This window comes from Neltuma alba, unplaced genomic scaffold, assembly GCF_004799145.2.
Source record: "Neltuma alba isolate B1F8T4 unplaced genomic scaffold, ASM479914v2 tig00010776_pilon, whole genome shotgun sequence".
In the NCBI taxonomy this organism is placed as follows: Eukaryota; Viridiplantae; Streptophyta; class Magnoliopsida; order Fabales; family Fabaceae; genus Neltuma; species Neltuma alba.
In genome coordinates, this window is record NW_021635597.1 from 125230 (window position 1) to 140834 (window position 15605).

At 35.4% G+C, this 15605-nt stretch overlaps 5 protein-coding genes across 5 annotated transcripts in view; 1 reads left to right on the forward strand and 4 right to left on the reverse strand.

Moving 5' to 3' along the window:
• The window catches only part of LOC114758942 (rust resistance kinase Lr10-like), a 29648-nt gene extending 21305 nt beyond the window's left edge, over positions 1 to 8343 (forward strand). The window contains exons 2-3 of the mRNA XM_028948044.1: positions 6935 to 6961; positions 7065 to 8343. Of these exons, the coding sequence (XP_028803877.1) occupies positions 6935 to 6961; positions 7065 to 8176 (1139 nt within the window). The 3' untranslated portion in view covers positions 8177 to 8343. The remainder of the gene's footprint in view (positions 1 to 6934; positions 6962 to 7064) is intronic.
• LOC114758949 (probable inactive dual specificity protein phosphatase-like At4g18593) overlaps positions 1 to 15605 on the reverse strand; it is a 60000-nt gene that overhangs the window by 31517 nt on the left and 12878 nt on the right. The window lies entirely within an intron of this gene.
• Positions 10155 to 11163, reverse strand: LOC114758948 (PR5-like receptor kinase). Its single transcript, XM_028948049.1, has one exon. The coding sequence runs from the start codon at positions 11053 to 11055 to the stop codon at positions 10165 to 10167; it is 891 nt and encodes a 296-aa protein (XP_028803882.1). The 5' UTR covers positions 11056 to 11163; the 3' UTR covers positions 10155 to 10164.
• LOC114758961 (uncharacterized) lies at positions 11518 to 12351 on the reverse strand. Its single transcript, XM_028948059.1, has one exon. The coding sequence runs from the start codon at positions 12349 to 12351 to the stop codon at positions 11518 to 11520; it is 834 nt and encodes a 277-aa protein (XP_028803892.1).
• LOC114758962 (PR5-like receptor kinase) lies at positions 14563 to 15526 on the reverse strand. Its single transcript, XM_028948060.1, has 2 exons — positions 15404 to 15526; positions 14563 to 15129 (listed from the first exon to the last, which is right to left on the reverse strand). Exons 1-2 carry the CDS (start codon positions 15524 to 15526, stop codon positions 14563 to 14565), a joined length of 690 nt encoding a protein of 229 aa, XP_028803893.1.

The following is a 15605-nucleotide window of genomic DNA, read 5'->3' on the forward strand; positions in this document are numbered from 1 at the left end:
AAACCGCATGTTCCATGAGGCAAGTTTTTTTTCCCCCTTTTGGATACCCGCTGGTAAGAGAGAAAAAAAAAAGATAAAGGTTTTTTGGATGCAAAATGGCTCATGAGATGATGCACTACTTCATGTACATGGCAGGTCGATCGGTCAATGTAAATTCATGATAGATCATGCTTGTTTCTAACAAATATTATTTCATTTTGATACATCTTATGCTAAAATCGAACTGTCTCTCGTACTATGCTGTGAAGATCTCTGAGGCGTCAACATGTCCTTGAAGCATCTCCACTACTCTGCCCATTGAGGGGCGATCACTTGGGCTCAGCTGTATGCAAGTAAAAGCAACTGTAATCATTTTCTGGGCTATCTTCTTCTCTTCTTCTGTGGCATTGCTTTTAAATATTGTTTCTTCAAACTGATCATGAACCCATTTCGCAAAGTACATCTGCCATGAATTCTGCACAACATCATAGTTCTTTCTTCTTCCTGCCATTTCCATCAGCATCATCCCAAAACTATAAACATCAGCCTTGTGTGAGATGCCTCCAATGTTTTTGTACAACAATTCAGGAGCCATGTATCCCATTGTGCCTCTAGCTGCAGTTAGAGACACAATACTTTTATCTGTTGGATATAGTTTTGCCAATCCAAAGTCTGAAATCTTGGGAGAAAAATTCTCATCAAGAAGAATATTGTGAGGTTTGATATCAAAATGTAGGATTTGCTTGTCACAACCTTGATGTAGGTACTCAATCCCACGAGCCACCCCTAAAGAAATCTCATTGATCTTCTCATAATTTATTGATGATTTTTCATGCTGAGAAAGTATGTATTTATCTAAAGATCCGTTTGGCATGAACTCATAAACAAGAGCTTGCTTTCTTCTCTCAGCACAAAATCCTATCAATTGCACCACATTTACATGACGAATAGTTCCAATAGTGGAAACTTCATTGATGAAATCATGCCCATCTGTTGTTGACTTGCCTAATAGCTTAACAGCCACATCACGCTTGCTTCGAAGCTTTCCTTTATATACAGAACCATAACCCCCTTCTCCTAACTTATGCTTGAAATTTTTGGTCATTCTTCTTATGTCAGAGTAAGAGTATTTGATAGGCACTAAATTGCTGTGACTTCGTAGGAAGTCCTCAATGTCATCGTACTCAGATAAATGCCTCCTTCTCATTTTATATATTAGAAACCCCACAAAAATTGGGAATCCAAAAGCAAATTTTGCTGCAAACCACAAGGCAACTGCGGGCAAAAAAAGAAAAAAAAAAATTAAATGAAAAGAAAATGACGCAACATAAAACAAAATTTCCAGAGAATTTCAATTAATTTCACTTGCATAAATGTCAGCGTTGTCAATGCTTTCCCCTCCCAAACATTGAAAGGGAAATTTCTTACTAATGGTAGTAAATGTTTAAACAATTTCATGAAGGGTTAGGCACTTTCTGATCCCTAACTCGTTTTTCTTTATTCTTGTGTGTCTTTTACTTTTTGGTTGTTAACGTCTGGCTGAGTAACTACATCCATCATAATTGAAGTTATATCTTGAATATGGTTGGGGTTTCCTAAAGAAGTAGTTCTCGTCGATATACTTTGTTTAGGTACCTTGAAGTTGGTATATGCATGGAACTCTTTGTGGGGTCCCTAAAATGAGGACTTCCCATTAAATTCTTTATGCTGTGGCTGGGGGTGCCAAAGGATAATTTCTATTACTAACTGCATGTTAGATAGAATTGGATTTAAGCTATAGATCACTTATTGGCAATCCTAAAATGGGGCAATTTCTACCTATCAATAGGATTCGTTCCCGGCAGAAAGGGGATTTGTGGTCGCTTAAGCAAGAAATCTTGAGTTCAAATCCATGTAAAATTAAAAAAAGGTCTTTGGATGAGCTACTCTTGATTGAGCTTGACAGTGCTCTAATCTGACCCGGTCAAATAACCACGTGAAAAAATGGGCAATTCCTATTGATTCGTATACGAATGTACAGTTGAGATTCTCAAAAGGGATAATTTGCTGTGCAATTGCTATTACGTAGGTAGTGTAAATAGGAGTGAAAAAATTAGCTAGAAAGATGATTGCGTGTTAATTGAGAGATACTGAGTTTATAAATAGGATATATGCCTACTTTGTATTCATATTATGATTTGTAAACATCAGTGAAGTTACTCAGAGTGCATCTCTCAGTTTCTCTGTTTGCTATTACTTTTCCCTCTCCATTTGTTTCTGTTCGTCTCTCAACTCTCTCTCCTTCCCTCTCTTTCCTCCTTTCTCCCGTTAGAGTTGCAAAGTCTCGTCAGTTCCCCATTTATATACCTCCAGTTGTGCTTTAGTAAAACCATAATTTACTTTTGAATGTTAAATGCAAGTGATGAATTGCATTCTCTATCTGGTATCAAACAATTTGGAATAGATAAATGGTCAGAAGAAAAACTTAAGGAATAAAGAGATCTTACATTGATAAAAATTTTGCAGGCATGTGAATTTTTGGTCATTAATTATAAGAGAAAGCTTTGGTGAGGGGTTTAGACTATATGGCAATTTTAATACAAGTACATGCGGAGTCAGAGCCTGATCATAATCTGTCAACCATCTCAACAGCCAGTAACGTTATTACAATCTAAAATTAATACCACAGTCCACAGGATCAATGACAATAGGGATATAATAAAAAGGAGAGGAAAATGCTATAGCTGTAACTGAGGAAATTATGAGTTCCTGATAGAAAGGGGAAACTACATGGACTTACTGGAAATTGGTGAGATTACATGGATTGAGGGGTTAATTTAAAACCAAAAGATTTATAAATAGAATGACTGACTGAGACCTGAATTAGGTAGTGATCACAGCATAAGAGTAAGAATGCATTGCATCCTAAATAAACTAGATTCATACGTTTATATTTATATGTCTAACTGATAAGACTTGTCTTTTTAATGTCCTTGTAAGATGAGCACCTTAAAAATTTGTTCCTTGGATCTTAAAGTAGTTACTTACTCCTTCTTGTTCCTAATATAAGAGCTTAAACATTCTTTGTTTGTTTTACCAGAAAGGAAAACTTTTTTTATCCACACCACAATTGGTCGGTTCGCAAATTGAAGCCTAACTCACAAGTACCTCCCACCTCCTCTCATAAAGGAGGTTATGGGTTCTATATTACATGTTGTTAAAAGAGGGATAGATGCGATGGGTGTGTGGTTCCCTCCCTATGACAGAGAGAGGTGTGCGTTAAATTGCCTAAACAAATGGGGGGAAAAAAAGAAAAAGAACTAGAAAATTCTCTGGCAAGGAGAAAACTTTGATTGGCACATACCTGTAGTCGAGTAATACAAAGAGAATCCTGCATTGTCAAAATTCAGATTAAAAATATAATTAATTTCAGTATGACAACCATGACAATAATTACTTTTCTTCATTAGAATACCGAGATAACTATCGACGAAGCTCACCATGAACATTGCAAAATAGGATTTAGTGCATCCTGATGACAGAGAATCATATTAGTGGCATTTTCTAGCCAGCAATTAGGTTCCCCTCCGTTCGCCACTCCACAACGATCAGCACGCCATTTGATGTGAATCCCCTTTACCACTTCACTCTCAAGTTTCTGATATGGGCATTTCTCATTACATGTCATCGGTCCCCATGGCACCATTTTCACCATCAAATCTATTTTGCAGGACTCTCCCACATCAGATGCACTTGGATACCGCTTCAGCATATAAGAATATTGCGCTTCTGGCTCTTCAGCAGAGCAAAGCGCCACAATATTCTCATTCAGAGGAGAGAGAACTGGATTTTTGCAGCTGACAAACACTAATTCACCCACATAAAAACGAAAATTTTGTTCTCTCAGTTCATTCTCTTTTGCTGATGAGAAAACGTGGGTGAAGTTGTCGTATGTACGAGTGATAGCGGAGCAGTTGTTGATGTCATTTCCAGCAGTGATGGATTGGAGAGTGGTGGTAGAGTTAGCGGCATAAATGGCCTCTACTAGTTGTCTCCCATAGTTCAGATATAACACGCTTTTGTTCTTGTTACAGACTAGTTCGTAACTCGGATCGCTGATCACTTTGCTATTGCGATTATAGAAATATCTATACCTAAGATAAGCAAAATCTGGTTTTGGTGAGAAACCAAACACTAGCAAATAAAAAGAAATAAGAAGGGTAAGGAAGATGACGGTTTGCGTTATCATTGTGAAGGATCTGGGAAAGGTGTCTACCAGGCGGTGATAGCTCTCAAAAGCATAGATGACGCTTCGATGATAGATCACTTTGGAGTCAATGCTATGTGCCAATTAACAATTTAAAGACGTGTGAACAAGTAGTAGTTTCTTTTTGCCCCTTTTCTTATAACCTTGAAAAGTCTAACTCGCATTGATTGCGTTCATGAATTGATCAATTTCTTGGAAGTTAATTCTATGCTCCTTCCATCTTCAAATATAATTTCAATCAACTCAGACAGTTCAAGAAAGTTAGTTTATTCTTTTAATCATGCCTTAAAATTTAAAATTTTCCATTAAAATACACTTGTGATTGGTGAGTTGACATGATCTCATTTATAAGATACACCTAAAAGGATGTCTGAAATTTTCACTCACTGTGTTTTTCATGTTTATGATTTTTTGATTTCTTCAAATTAATTTATCTAATTTATAAACTAATATATAATTTAATATTAAATAGGGATATTTTAAAGAGATTATGCCACACTAGTTATAATTAACTAATTTATCTAACTTTCTTAACCTACCTAAATTAATTAAGTAAATCTTATATTAAAGACAATAGGGGAGTAAGTGGTTTTCCTATTTATTCTCTCTTTGCTCTCTCCCTCCATTGTGCCTAAGGTTTTAGTGCTTTTCACCAATTTTAAGTAATTTTCTGATCTACATTATTTTGTTATTTTTATCTTCAATTGTTAATGAGGCTCTTTTTAATTCATCCAACATTATACGGCATTTTTTCCCCAAGTGCTTGAAGTATTTTATCATTCAATTTTGCTCCTAAAGTATTTTTTTAGCAGTTATTTTGTTTCTGTCATTAATTTTCAAAAGGTTGAGACATTCCACACTATAAAATATTTTTGTCATAACTTAAAGTAATTTTTTTCGTGTAATTTTGTCTTAAATTATAGGAGGAAGAAGCTAAAGAGGAGAGGGAACATAATATAATAAATTATAATTCATGAAGTGAAGGTTTGGGAGTAAGCAATACAAAAAGTCTTGAGAATTTGTGTAAGGAATTCAATTATGAGACAACTTATTAATAGGAGTTAGGTGGCTAATTCAAAAAAAAATTATGACAGTTTGACGACAAAATTCATGGGTGCCTTCATTGTCAAAGATAACTACCAAACGACCAACCAATGAATGCCAGGGGACCTATGCTGAGGAAACAAAGACAATGAAAGGTTTGAAATTTGGTTTCATTCCCATTTTTGGTGGAAATTTTCCAGTAAATAGGAGCAATGGTTCCTCCAAAATATCAAGAGGGTGGTTGCTTCCCATTCCTATCTTTCAAACTCACACAAATTGTGTCTTAGATTTCCATCGCTGCAATTGCTGGAATAAAGATTTGTATCTGTGGAGACGTTGAACACATATCCGCAGGATTCACTAAATGTTTCGACAAAGAGTGGTAAACTAGGAAGATATGAACCTTCCAAAACGAAGGCAAAGAAGATGATTAAGATTAGGTTTATCAGTGTGAAGGATCAGAGCAGGAAGAAACAAGCAGAGGTGATGGATCGAGACAACCACATATATTTATTCCAAGTTTTGAAACATTCAGGCGGCTTGACTTAAAGAAAATAACATTTGGATGAAGCACAATATAGTTCAGGACGGCTTAACCCATTCAAACACGAGACAGCTCGACATAACGACAAAACTTATGGGTGCCTTCAGAGTCGGAGATAACTCCCAAACGACCGACCAAGAAATAAATGAAATGCATGTGCGGGCCTATACTGAGGAAGCAAAGACAATGAAAAGTTTGAAACTTGGCTTCATTCCTATTTTTCGTGGAAAGTTCCAGTAAACCGGAGCGATGGTTCCTCCAAAATACCAAGAGGCTGGTTGCTTCCCATTTTTTATTGTTCAAACTCACACAAAATTGCATCTTAGATTTCAAGTATTGGCATTGCGAACAATGAAACAGCCCAGCCGATTCGCAACCCTGTTCTTATTCTTCTGCTTCTTAAATATTTTTGCCGAACCAAACATCCACGATCCATGCAAAGTAACAAGGTGCAGCCTTGATGGACCAGACGTCCAGTTCCCCTTTAGGCTCAAAGGAAAACAGCCAGAATGGTGTGCGTATAATTCTGGCTTTGACCTTTACTGTACTGAAACAAACCAGACAGTGCTCGAGCTGCCTTTCTCAGTCAGGGTTATCATACAAGACGTAGACTATAAAAAGCAATTCTTTGCCGTGTCAGAGCCTGATGGATGCCTTGCTCATCTCAATTTATCTGCATCTCCTTTTCGTTCAAATGATTATGATGAATCAAGCCAAAATGTGTTATTCAATTGCTCAGGGACGTCTCGTAGAGATTCAGAATTTCAGCAATGGGGGAACTTTTCTTGCCTCGATGTTGCTGGCTATGAAGTTTTAGCTATACCATATTCAGCAGAAATCATAGACTATCCTCTTCTATCATGCACGAGAATTCCTGGTTATGCATCATGCCTAATTCGTTTTACTATTACAATGAGCCTATATATCTGTCTTGGCTCGAACCAGATTGCAGAAAGTGTGAAGAAGATGGAGGGCAGTGTAGATTGACAGAAAACAAAGTTGAACGTGAACCTGAATGTTTCCAAAACCCTCATACAGTTATAGTTTTTTCTCCGATTATAATACCTTCATAAAGAGAGTATAAAATCTATGTGAAGCTGATATAAAGTTTATTTTAGCAGGTCCATCAAAAAAGATAGTACTCACTGGTAAGGATTCTTCAGCCAACAGTTCATCATTTCACATATAAATTAAAGACAAAAGTTCCCAAATCAATTTAATACGTTTTTGTACATGACGCTGTATTTGCAGGTGAAATCCTAGGCCCGTTCCTGCTCATGTTTGTTGGGTTTGTTGTTTATTGGGTTACTGTAGCTAGCCTAGAGAGGCAGGGTTACAAAAAAATTAAACTGTTTTTGGAGGATTACAAAGCACTTAGGCCGGCTAGATACTCGTATGCAGATATAAAGAGGATCACTAATCAGTTCAAGGATGAACTTGGACAAGGAGCTTACGGAACTGTCTTTAAAGGGAAGCTATCTAATGAGATTCTGGTGGCTATCAAGCTTCTCAACACTTCAACTGGGAATGGACAAGAGTTCATCAATGAAATGGAGACCATGTGTCAAATTCACCATGTCAATGTGGCTCGCTTGGTTGGCTACTGTGCGGATGGTTTCAAACGAGCTTTGGTTTATGAATTTTTACCCAATGGTTCATTGCAAAAATTCATAACTTCAGCTGATAGAAAGGATATTTTCCTGGGTTGGGAAAAGCTTCAAGATATTGCTTTGGGCATAGCCAAAGGAATTGAGTATCTTCATGAAGATTGTGACAAACGGATCCTCCACTTTGATATCAAACCTCACAACATTCTGTTAGATGACAAATTCACTCCAAAAATATCTAATTTCGGTTTGGCCAAACTCTGTTCTAAGGATCAAAGCATTGTGTCAATGACAACAGCTAGGGGCACTTTGGGCTATATTGCACCGGAAATATTTTCTCGGAACTTTGGCAATGTGTCTTATAAATCAGATGTTTATAGCTATGGAATGTTACTGCTTGAAATGGTTGGAGGAAGGAAAATCACAGATGTCACAGAAGAAAATGGCGAGCAAGTTTACTACCCACAATGGATTTATAATCTTCTAGAGAACAATGAAGACATACAAATCCATGTGGAAGGAGAGGAGGACACTAAAATTGCAAGGAAGCTATCCATTATTGGACTTTGGTGCATTCAGTGGCATCCAGCAAACCGTCCAACCATGAAAAATGTGGTTCAAATGCTGGAAGGGGACGATGAAAAGCTAATCATGCCTCCTAATCCTTTTGGTTCTTCATATGCAATTAGAACAAGAGCTGCTAATGGAGTAAGGCGATTGCAACCAGAGTTATCTACCATTTCAGAAATAGAGTGAAGTTGAGATGGTTATAATGAGCTGTGTTAGATATAAATTTGTGTTTAGCTTGGTAGTCTTTCCTTCTTGTGTATAAAGTTCAAAATAGGATCACAGATAGTTATCCATGAAAGAATTTCTAAACAATTATAAATATGTAAGTTCTACGTTTTTGCCAGTGGCTATAACCAACTTGAGAAAACTGTTGTCCAGTATTTCCTAACTACATGGTTCACTGAAGCTATATATCATAATCTAAGTTCTTTGAAGAATTATATCCTTTTGAATAAAATGGTTAGAAGAGAAACTACTGCAGAGGCCTACATATATGCGAATGGCTTCCCTATTCTGAAGCTTGGCTCACTCTTCATGAACTCATTTTTTGAAGCTTGGACTATCTATGTTGAGGAACTCAAATTATGTCAAATATAACCGAAATTCTTCTCGAAATGTATAACCACAAAGAAAGCTTAATATTTTAAATCTCTACAGAAAGGGTTGTTGAGATGTGGGAGACAATGGTAAGAGTAACAAAATAAAAATAGAAATGAGATTCACTTTTACTTTTTTATGAATTTGTATTAGAATTTTACAGTAAAGAATTTCTAAAAAAATAGTGGCCAATAAAAAATCGTTTCTTGAAGTCTTCATGGACTTTATGAGAGTTTTATTGTAAAGAACTTTTAAGACAGAATATAGTCGCTTTCCAACTTTTGAAAATTTTCCTAATTCAATTCTATACAATTTATATAAAGCTCGACTAGGACAGATTTTAGGTGGCTGCCACTCAGGCATTGATGATTAAAGATATTATTAATAACAGTTGACTTGGAGTCAATGCCTTGTGCAATTCCACTACCATCACGCATTAATAAATGCCGCGAGAATTTTCAACGAAGATGAAGAGCATGTTTTGCTTCATTCTAGAACTATATATATAATTAAAGGACTATAAATTAAATAGAAACAAAAAATTGAATTTATATAATCCAACAAATATTAATTACAAGAAAACTACATTTGCAATGGTTTCTAGGAAAAATTGGTGAGAAGTAACCAAAAGTATAAGAAATTATTTAAAGATATAGGTGCAACTCATTACAACTCTTTTAATAAGTACAAAAAGAAATAGGTATTGCATATGGCTGAAGAAAAATTGCACTCATATGTTGAAGATGAGTTATGCCTCCTGAATTCAAGCCATTTTAATCAAAATCTTCTCAAATACGTAACTTTTCAGCAAATTTTGCTTGCTTCTATTTAATTTCTCATTTTTATTAAAATGAAATATATATATATATATATATATATTATACTTCTGAAATTTGTTTAGTCAGATTATACTATTCCACATATTGTCGGCAAGAATTGATGTTCCGGTAACGATTGATTGGATGGAACCATAAGAAGATGGAAATTAATTTTTTTAAAAAGCCAAATTATTATATTGACTCCAGGTCAACCACAATTGATGTGCTTCCCTACCACTGGATTCATTATTGGCGACAAACTTTCAACAAAGTGATAAGAAAGATGGACCAAGCAGTTTCTAGGAAAGAGTGACAGTGATTATATATGTAATATTAAATTTGAAACTTAGTTTTATCTTTCCTAACTCGTTTTTTCCATTCAAATCCACTGGATTCCTTATATCATCATGCAAGTTGTATAAACTACAAATTAGAATTCCACCAAGCAGCAAATTCTTTTTAAAAATAAATAACTGTAGAGAAAACTTGTTAATTTAAATTTCCATATACTGAAGAAATAGCTATATCATAAAAGAGCATGTAAAAACGTGGCAACATAAAAATTTCATTATTTACCAGGACAACAGCTTTCTTCCAACAATAACCTACATGTAATCCAATAAATCAGAGTATTTCAGAAAACATTAAAGATACTGACCATAATACTAGTTTTACTTATTTGCAAGTAGCTTAATAGAAACGCGAACTATCAGTAACAACAACATTTTCTTCTGAAATCTCTCTCCAAGTTACATAAATTTAGGGAGGAAGAGCCTCTTGAAGCTCCATTTCTCCCTCAAGCATCTCTAACACATTCTTCATCGAGGGTCGATCATTAGGATACATCTGTATGCAATGTGAAGCTATTATGATCATCTTCTTTGCAATTCCTCTTTCCTCATCTGAGATATTGCTCCCCTCTATTGATTCCTCAAATTGATCATAAACCCATTTAGCAAAATAGGTCTGCCAGGAATGCTCAATGACATTTGAGTTCTTCCTTCTGCCAGCCATTTCCATCAGTAGCATCCCAAAACTATAAACATCAGCTTTGTGTGATATTCCTCCAATGTTCTTGTACAAGAATTCAGGAGCCATGTATCCAAATGTTCCTCTTGCATTTGTCAGAGACACAATACTATTATCTAATGGATACAACTTAGCTAATCCGAAATCCGAAATCTTTGGATTAAAATTTTCATCAAGAAGGATATTGTGAGGTTTGATATCAAAGTGTAGAATTTGCATATCACATCCTCGATGTAAATACTCAATTCCTCGAGCAATCCCAAGAGAAATGTTAAATATTTTCTTGTAATTGAGGGGCGTGTTGCTTTGTCTCTCCAAGAATATGTACTTGTCAAGTGATCCATTAGGCATAAATTCATAAACAAGAGCTCGCTTACTTCTTTCAGTGCAGAATCCAATCAGCTGCACCACATTGACATGATGAATCCTGCCAATAGTGGCAACTTCACTAATGAAATCTTGTGCATTATTGGCTTTGGACTTTGTCAGTAACTTGACGGCTACATCACGATTGCTTCGAAGCTTACCTTTATACACATAACCATAGCCTCCTTCACCCAACTTGTGTTTGAAGCCACTGGTCATTTTCTTGATCTCTGAGTAAGAGTACTTGATGGGCATCAGGTTACTGTTATTTCGGAGGAAGTCCTCAACATTGTCATAATAAGATTGATGCCTTCTTCTCCATCGGATAATCAAGAATATTAAAGCACAAGGGGCACTCAGTACGAATTTAGCTGCATACCAGAGAGTTACTGTACACAAGATTTCAACAATAATAATCAGCATTGAATCAGTTCTTCCTATATAATATAGACTTATATTATAAACATTGAATTCCTTGTTGGGATTCCTAAAATATGGACTTCCCATTAAGATTTCAACAATAATCATCACGGATAATGAAATGAAGTATATATTGAAGCATTTTCCTGTACGCAATGAGAAACTCTGGTTCGTTTACCTGTATATATCATGCTCGCGAAGAAGGCTGCATTGTCAAAAATTCTAAAACATAATTGGTTTCTATTAAATCACCTGAGAGTAAATATCCTTGTTACTTTATTTTCTTTCATAGATTAACTATATTCCATGAAAACTATATCCATGAAGCTCACCGAAAATAAGGTTCACAAGACAAATTGCCGCACCGTAGTCTTGGGAAGGACAAAGAACCATATTAGTGGCATTTTCAAACCAACAGTCAGGCTGCGGCCCTGCGTCCCACACTCCACAACGATTTGGGCGCCATCTGACCTCAATCCCTTTTACCTCTTGCCTCTGAACTTTCGGATATGAACAACTCTCATTACACGCCATTGGTCCCCATGGCACCACCTTCACTATCAAATCTATTCTGCATGACTCTGGCACTCCAGAGATACTTGAGGAATACCACGTCAGCACAAAAGGATGAAGCGTTTCGGGCGCTTCGTTAGTACAAAGCGCCACTAAACCCGGATAGCGATCAGGAGAGAGTGGATTTTGGCAGCCGACAAACACTAATCCTCCCACATAATAATTGAAGTGGTTATTCTTGGAGTCGAGTTCTGTCTCTTTGGCTGTGAAAGCTTGGCTGAAGTTATTGTATGCGAGGGATTGACGAGAGATCGCTGGGCAATTGTTGATGTCAAGTCCAGCGGTGATGGATTGGAGAGCAGTGGTGGAGTTAGTGGCATAAATGGCCTCTATTAAATGCCTCCCATAGTTTACATACAACACACTTCGGTTATTCTCACACACTAGTTCGTAACTTGGATCGCTGCAATTGCCTTTATCATGATATCTATTTGTTGGGACGTTGAACACTTGTCCGCAGGATTCACTAAATAAATATCCGGTATGGAAAACTCCCATAAAATTTGAAACTAGAGCAAAGGCTGCAAGGAAGATGATTATGGAGGCTTCACTTATCATTGTGAAGTACTGTCAGAGAAGGAAGAAGATAAGCAAGCTACTTTACAAGCGGAGGTGCTGGCTAGCTTGATCCATACATCCCCTGTCTTCAAAACAAAACAAGTGATGGATGCCTATGATGATAACTACCAATGATATCATGACCAAAAAAACAAAAAGAAACTACTAATGATATCGATTTCCCTTCTTGCGTGAAGTTCAAGTAAAAATGTAGATGAGAAGGTCGCAAGAATTGTATAATAAAAAATAATTACAAAATAAGAGTTTTAGTCCAAGTTCTGAGAATTTGTTTTATTTTTCCGAGTCTCTCTGAATTTTATAAGACTTTTATATGATTTTTTTTGGAAAAAAAAAATGTAGTGTGAATCCAGATTTTGAAAGTTCGCTCAACTCGATGCAATACCCAAGTGGGTTGACCCTGACTCATGAGTTTAGGTGACTTTGAAAAGTCATCCTGCCATAGTGCCATTGATAATTACAAAAATAAATGATGGTTGACTTGGACTCAATGCCTTATCCTGATCCTCATCCACTAACACAGCACTTTAATTAAATGAGGATTTTTTTAATTCCAGATCCATAAAATGAATATAGCTTACGTCAAATCAAATACTTAAATCGAATTAATTGAACTAAACAATTATTAAATATAAACAAACTAAATTTATAATTACCTAAATTTATGAACTCATGTCGTAAATTTATATACATAAAAAAATATTATATATGGATAGAATACTATCAATTAACATCGTATTTCCTAGCTAGTTGCACTTCGCATTCTTAATATAACTTAGACTTCGAAAAATCAAACGGAGGATTTTGATTGGGTGAACAGTTCAAATTTTGTCTAGAGAATTACTCCTGTGGTGCTTGCTTTAGGACTTAATTGAAGAGTTAATATTAGTACCATTTATAAGACTTATTTTTATCAGTTTTTTCTAAATTAACCCTATTGATATTTTTTTCAATAATCATCAAGTAGGAGAGGGAGGGAGGAAATTAAGAAAGACGCTAAGGGTATTTAAAAAAAATCATATTAACTGAATTAACTAACATCGTTAATCTATTCAAATTAGAACTGGAGGAATACTATTTTGGAGTAATCGTGAATTTCCAGATTGGACCAAAAGAAAAATGAAAGTTTATAAAAGCCAAATCATTGACTCCAAGTCAACCAAAATTGATGTACTACCTTTGGTCCTTGATATAAAAGTTTGTTAATTAATTTAAGTAGATTAAAGAATTTTGTTAAATTAGTTTATTGTAATAAATAGGTATTATTTTTTTTAAAATATCCTTACTAATAAAGTATTATTTGATGAAACATTTGACATATGCAATTACGACAAAAACTATCTTAAAAAAAATATAAATATGAGAGACAAAATAAATTGATCTTATATTTAAAATTAAACTAAAAGTCAAACTAATTTTTATATTAAGCACCGGAGGTAGTATATTAAGACCGCTTATTATTAAGAACAAATTTTCAACAAAATGACAAGAAAAGTACTCCATGAAGCTTCCAAGGAAAAGAGGGCAATAAAAAAATCGCCCCCACCATATTGACTAAATTCTAAACCTCAAATCTTAAATGACATTGTATTTTTTAAGAGAAGGTAATAATTTTTCCTATCTCTCATTTTATTATGGTCCCATTCCATCAACCATCCCATCACTATCAATCAATGCAGGGAGTTTCCTCAACACGAAGGAAGATATATAAGCTGTAACCATGACTAGCGAGCTTTGTTATCAATCTTCTATGGTACATAAATTTCTGGAGATCAAGTGACATAAATGTTTCGCTGAAAAATTCGTTACTTCAGCTAACGTAACATACCCGTTTTCTTGGCCAAGAAACCAATCACATGAATATTGAAAATAGTGACAAGCCAATTTTTCAACTTAATATGTATCAAACTTTATAACATTTTCAGATAATTACCACAAACACAGTCTAAGCCGATGAGCTATACAGCAACAACTTAAGCGCACTGATATTATTATTGAAGAAAGTCATGAAAACCTGTCATCTCAATTAAAAATGTAGAAGTCAAAATTGTTCAATAAATTTTGTGTTTGTACGTATCTAGCTATTTGCTAGCTGTAAAGCTTAGCTAGTCAAGGGTTAAATGCAAAAAATACTATAAGGAGATGTTCAAAATACTAACTCTGCATTAAACTATTATTAAAGATTTACAAAGCTCATTCTGAATTCAAATTCTTCCAATTATATATCAACAATTCAACATCCCCTTTTGGAATCCCTTTCCAAGTTATAGAGGGTTGGTACGGTGGAAAAGCCACTTGGAGGTCAATTTCTCCCTCGAGCATCTCTATCACTTTCTTCATTGAGGGTGGATCACTAGGATTCATTTGTATGCAATGTGAAGCTATAACAATCATCTTCATCGCAATTTCCCTTTCCTCTCCGGTGGTACCACTCACTTCTATGGATTCTTCAAATTGGTCATAAACCCATTTGGCAAAATGGGTTTGCCAAGAATGCTCAATAACATTCAAGTTCTTCCTCCTACCTGCCATTTCCATGAACAGCATCCCAATACTATAAACATCAGCTTTATGTGATATCCCTCCAATGTTCTTGTAAAATAATTCAGGTGCCTTGTATCCCAGTGTTCCTCTTGCATTAGTTAGAGATACAATGCTATCATCTAAGGAATACAACTTTGACAATCCAAAATCAGAAACTTTTTTATCGAAATTTTCATCAAGAAGGATATTGTGAGGTTTAATGTCAAGATGTAATATCTGCATGTCACATTCCCCCGTAAATACTCAATTCCACGAGCAATCCCAAGATAAATATTAAATATTTTCTCATAACTAAGTGATGAATTCTCCTTTATCTCCTAGAATATATACTTGTCAAGAGACCCATAAGACAAAATACACAAGACCTCGCTTGTTTCTTTGAACACAAAGTCCAATAATTAAGTTGAACCACATTCGCATGATGAATCCTGCCAATAGTAGCAACTTCACTAATAAAATCTTGTCCATTGGATTTGAACTTGCTTAGTACCTTGACAGCTACATCACGTTTGCTTTGAAGCTTTCCTTGGAAGACATGACCATAGCGTCCTTCACCTAACTTGTGTTTGAAGCCATTAGTCAATTTGTTGATCTCTGAGTAGGAGTGCTTCATGGGCATTAGGTTACTATTATTTTGAAGGAATTCCTCAACATTGTCATAAACAGAGAATAGGAAAAATATCTAACTGATG

Excerpts from the sequence above, each read along its gene's own strand:
- LOC114758962 (XM_028948060.1), bottom strand. The coding sequence starts at position 15,526 with ATGAAGCACTCCTACTCAGAGATCAACAAATTGACTAATGGCTTCAAA. Across the intron at positions 15,130-15,403 it reads AACGTGATGTAGCTGTCAAG|ATATTACATCTTGACATTAA; the intron begins GTACTAAGCAAG and ends TGTGACATGCAG.
- LOC114758948 (XM_028948049.1), bottom strand. The coding sequence starts at position 11,055 with ATGCCCATCAAGTACTCTTACTCAGAGATCAAGAAAATGACCAGTGGC.
- LOC114758961 (XM_028948059.1), bottom strand. The coding sequence starts at position 12,351 with ATGATAAGTGAAGCCTCCATAATCATCTTCCTTGCAGCCTTTGCTCTA.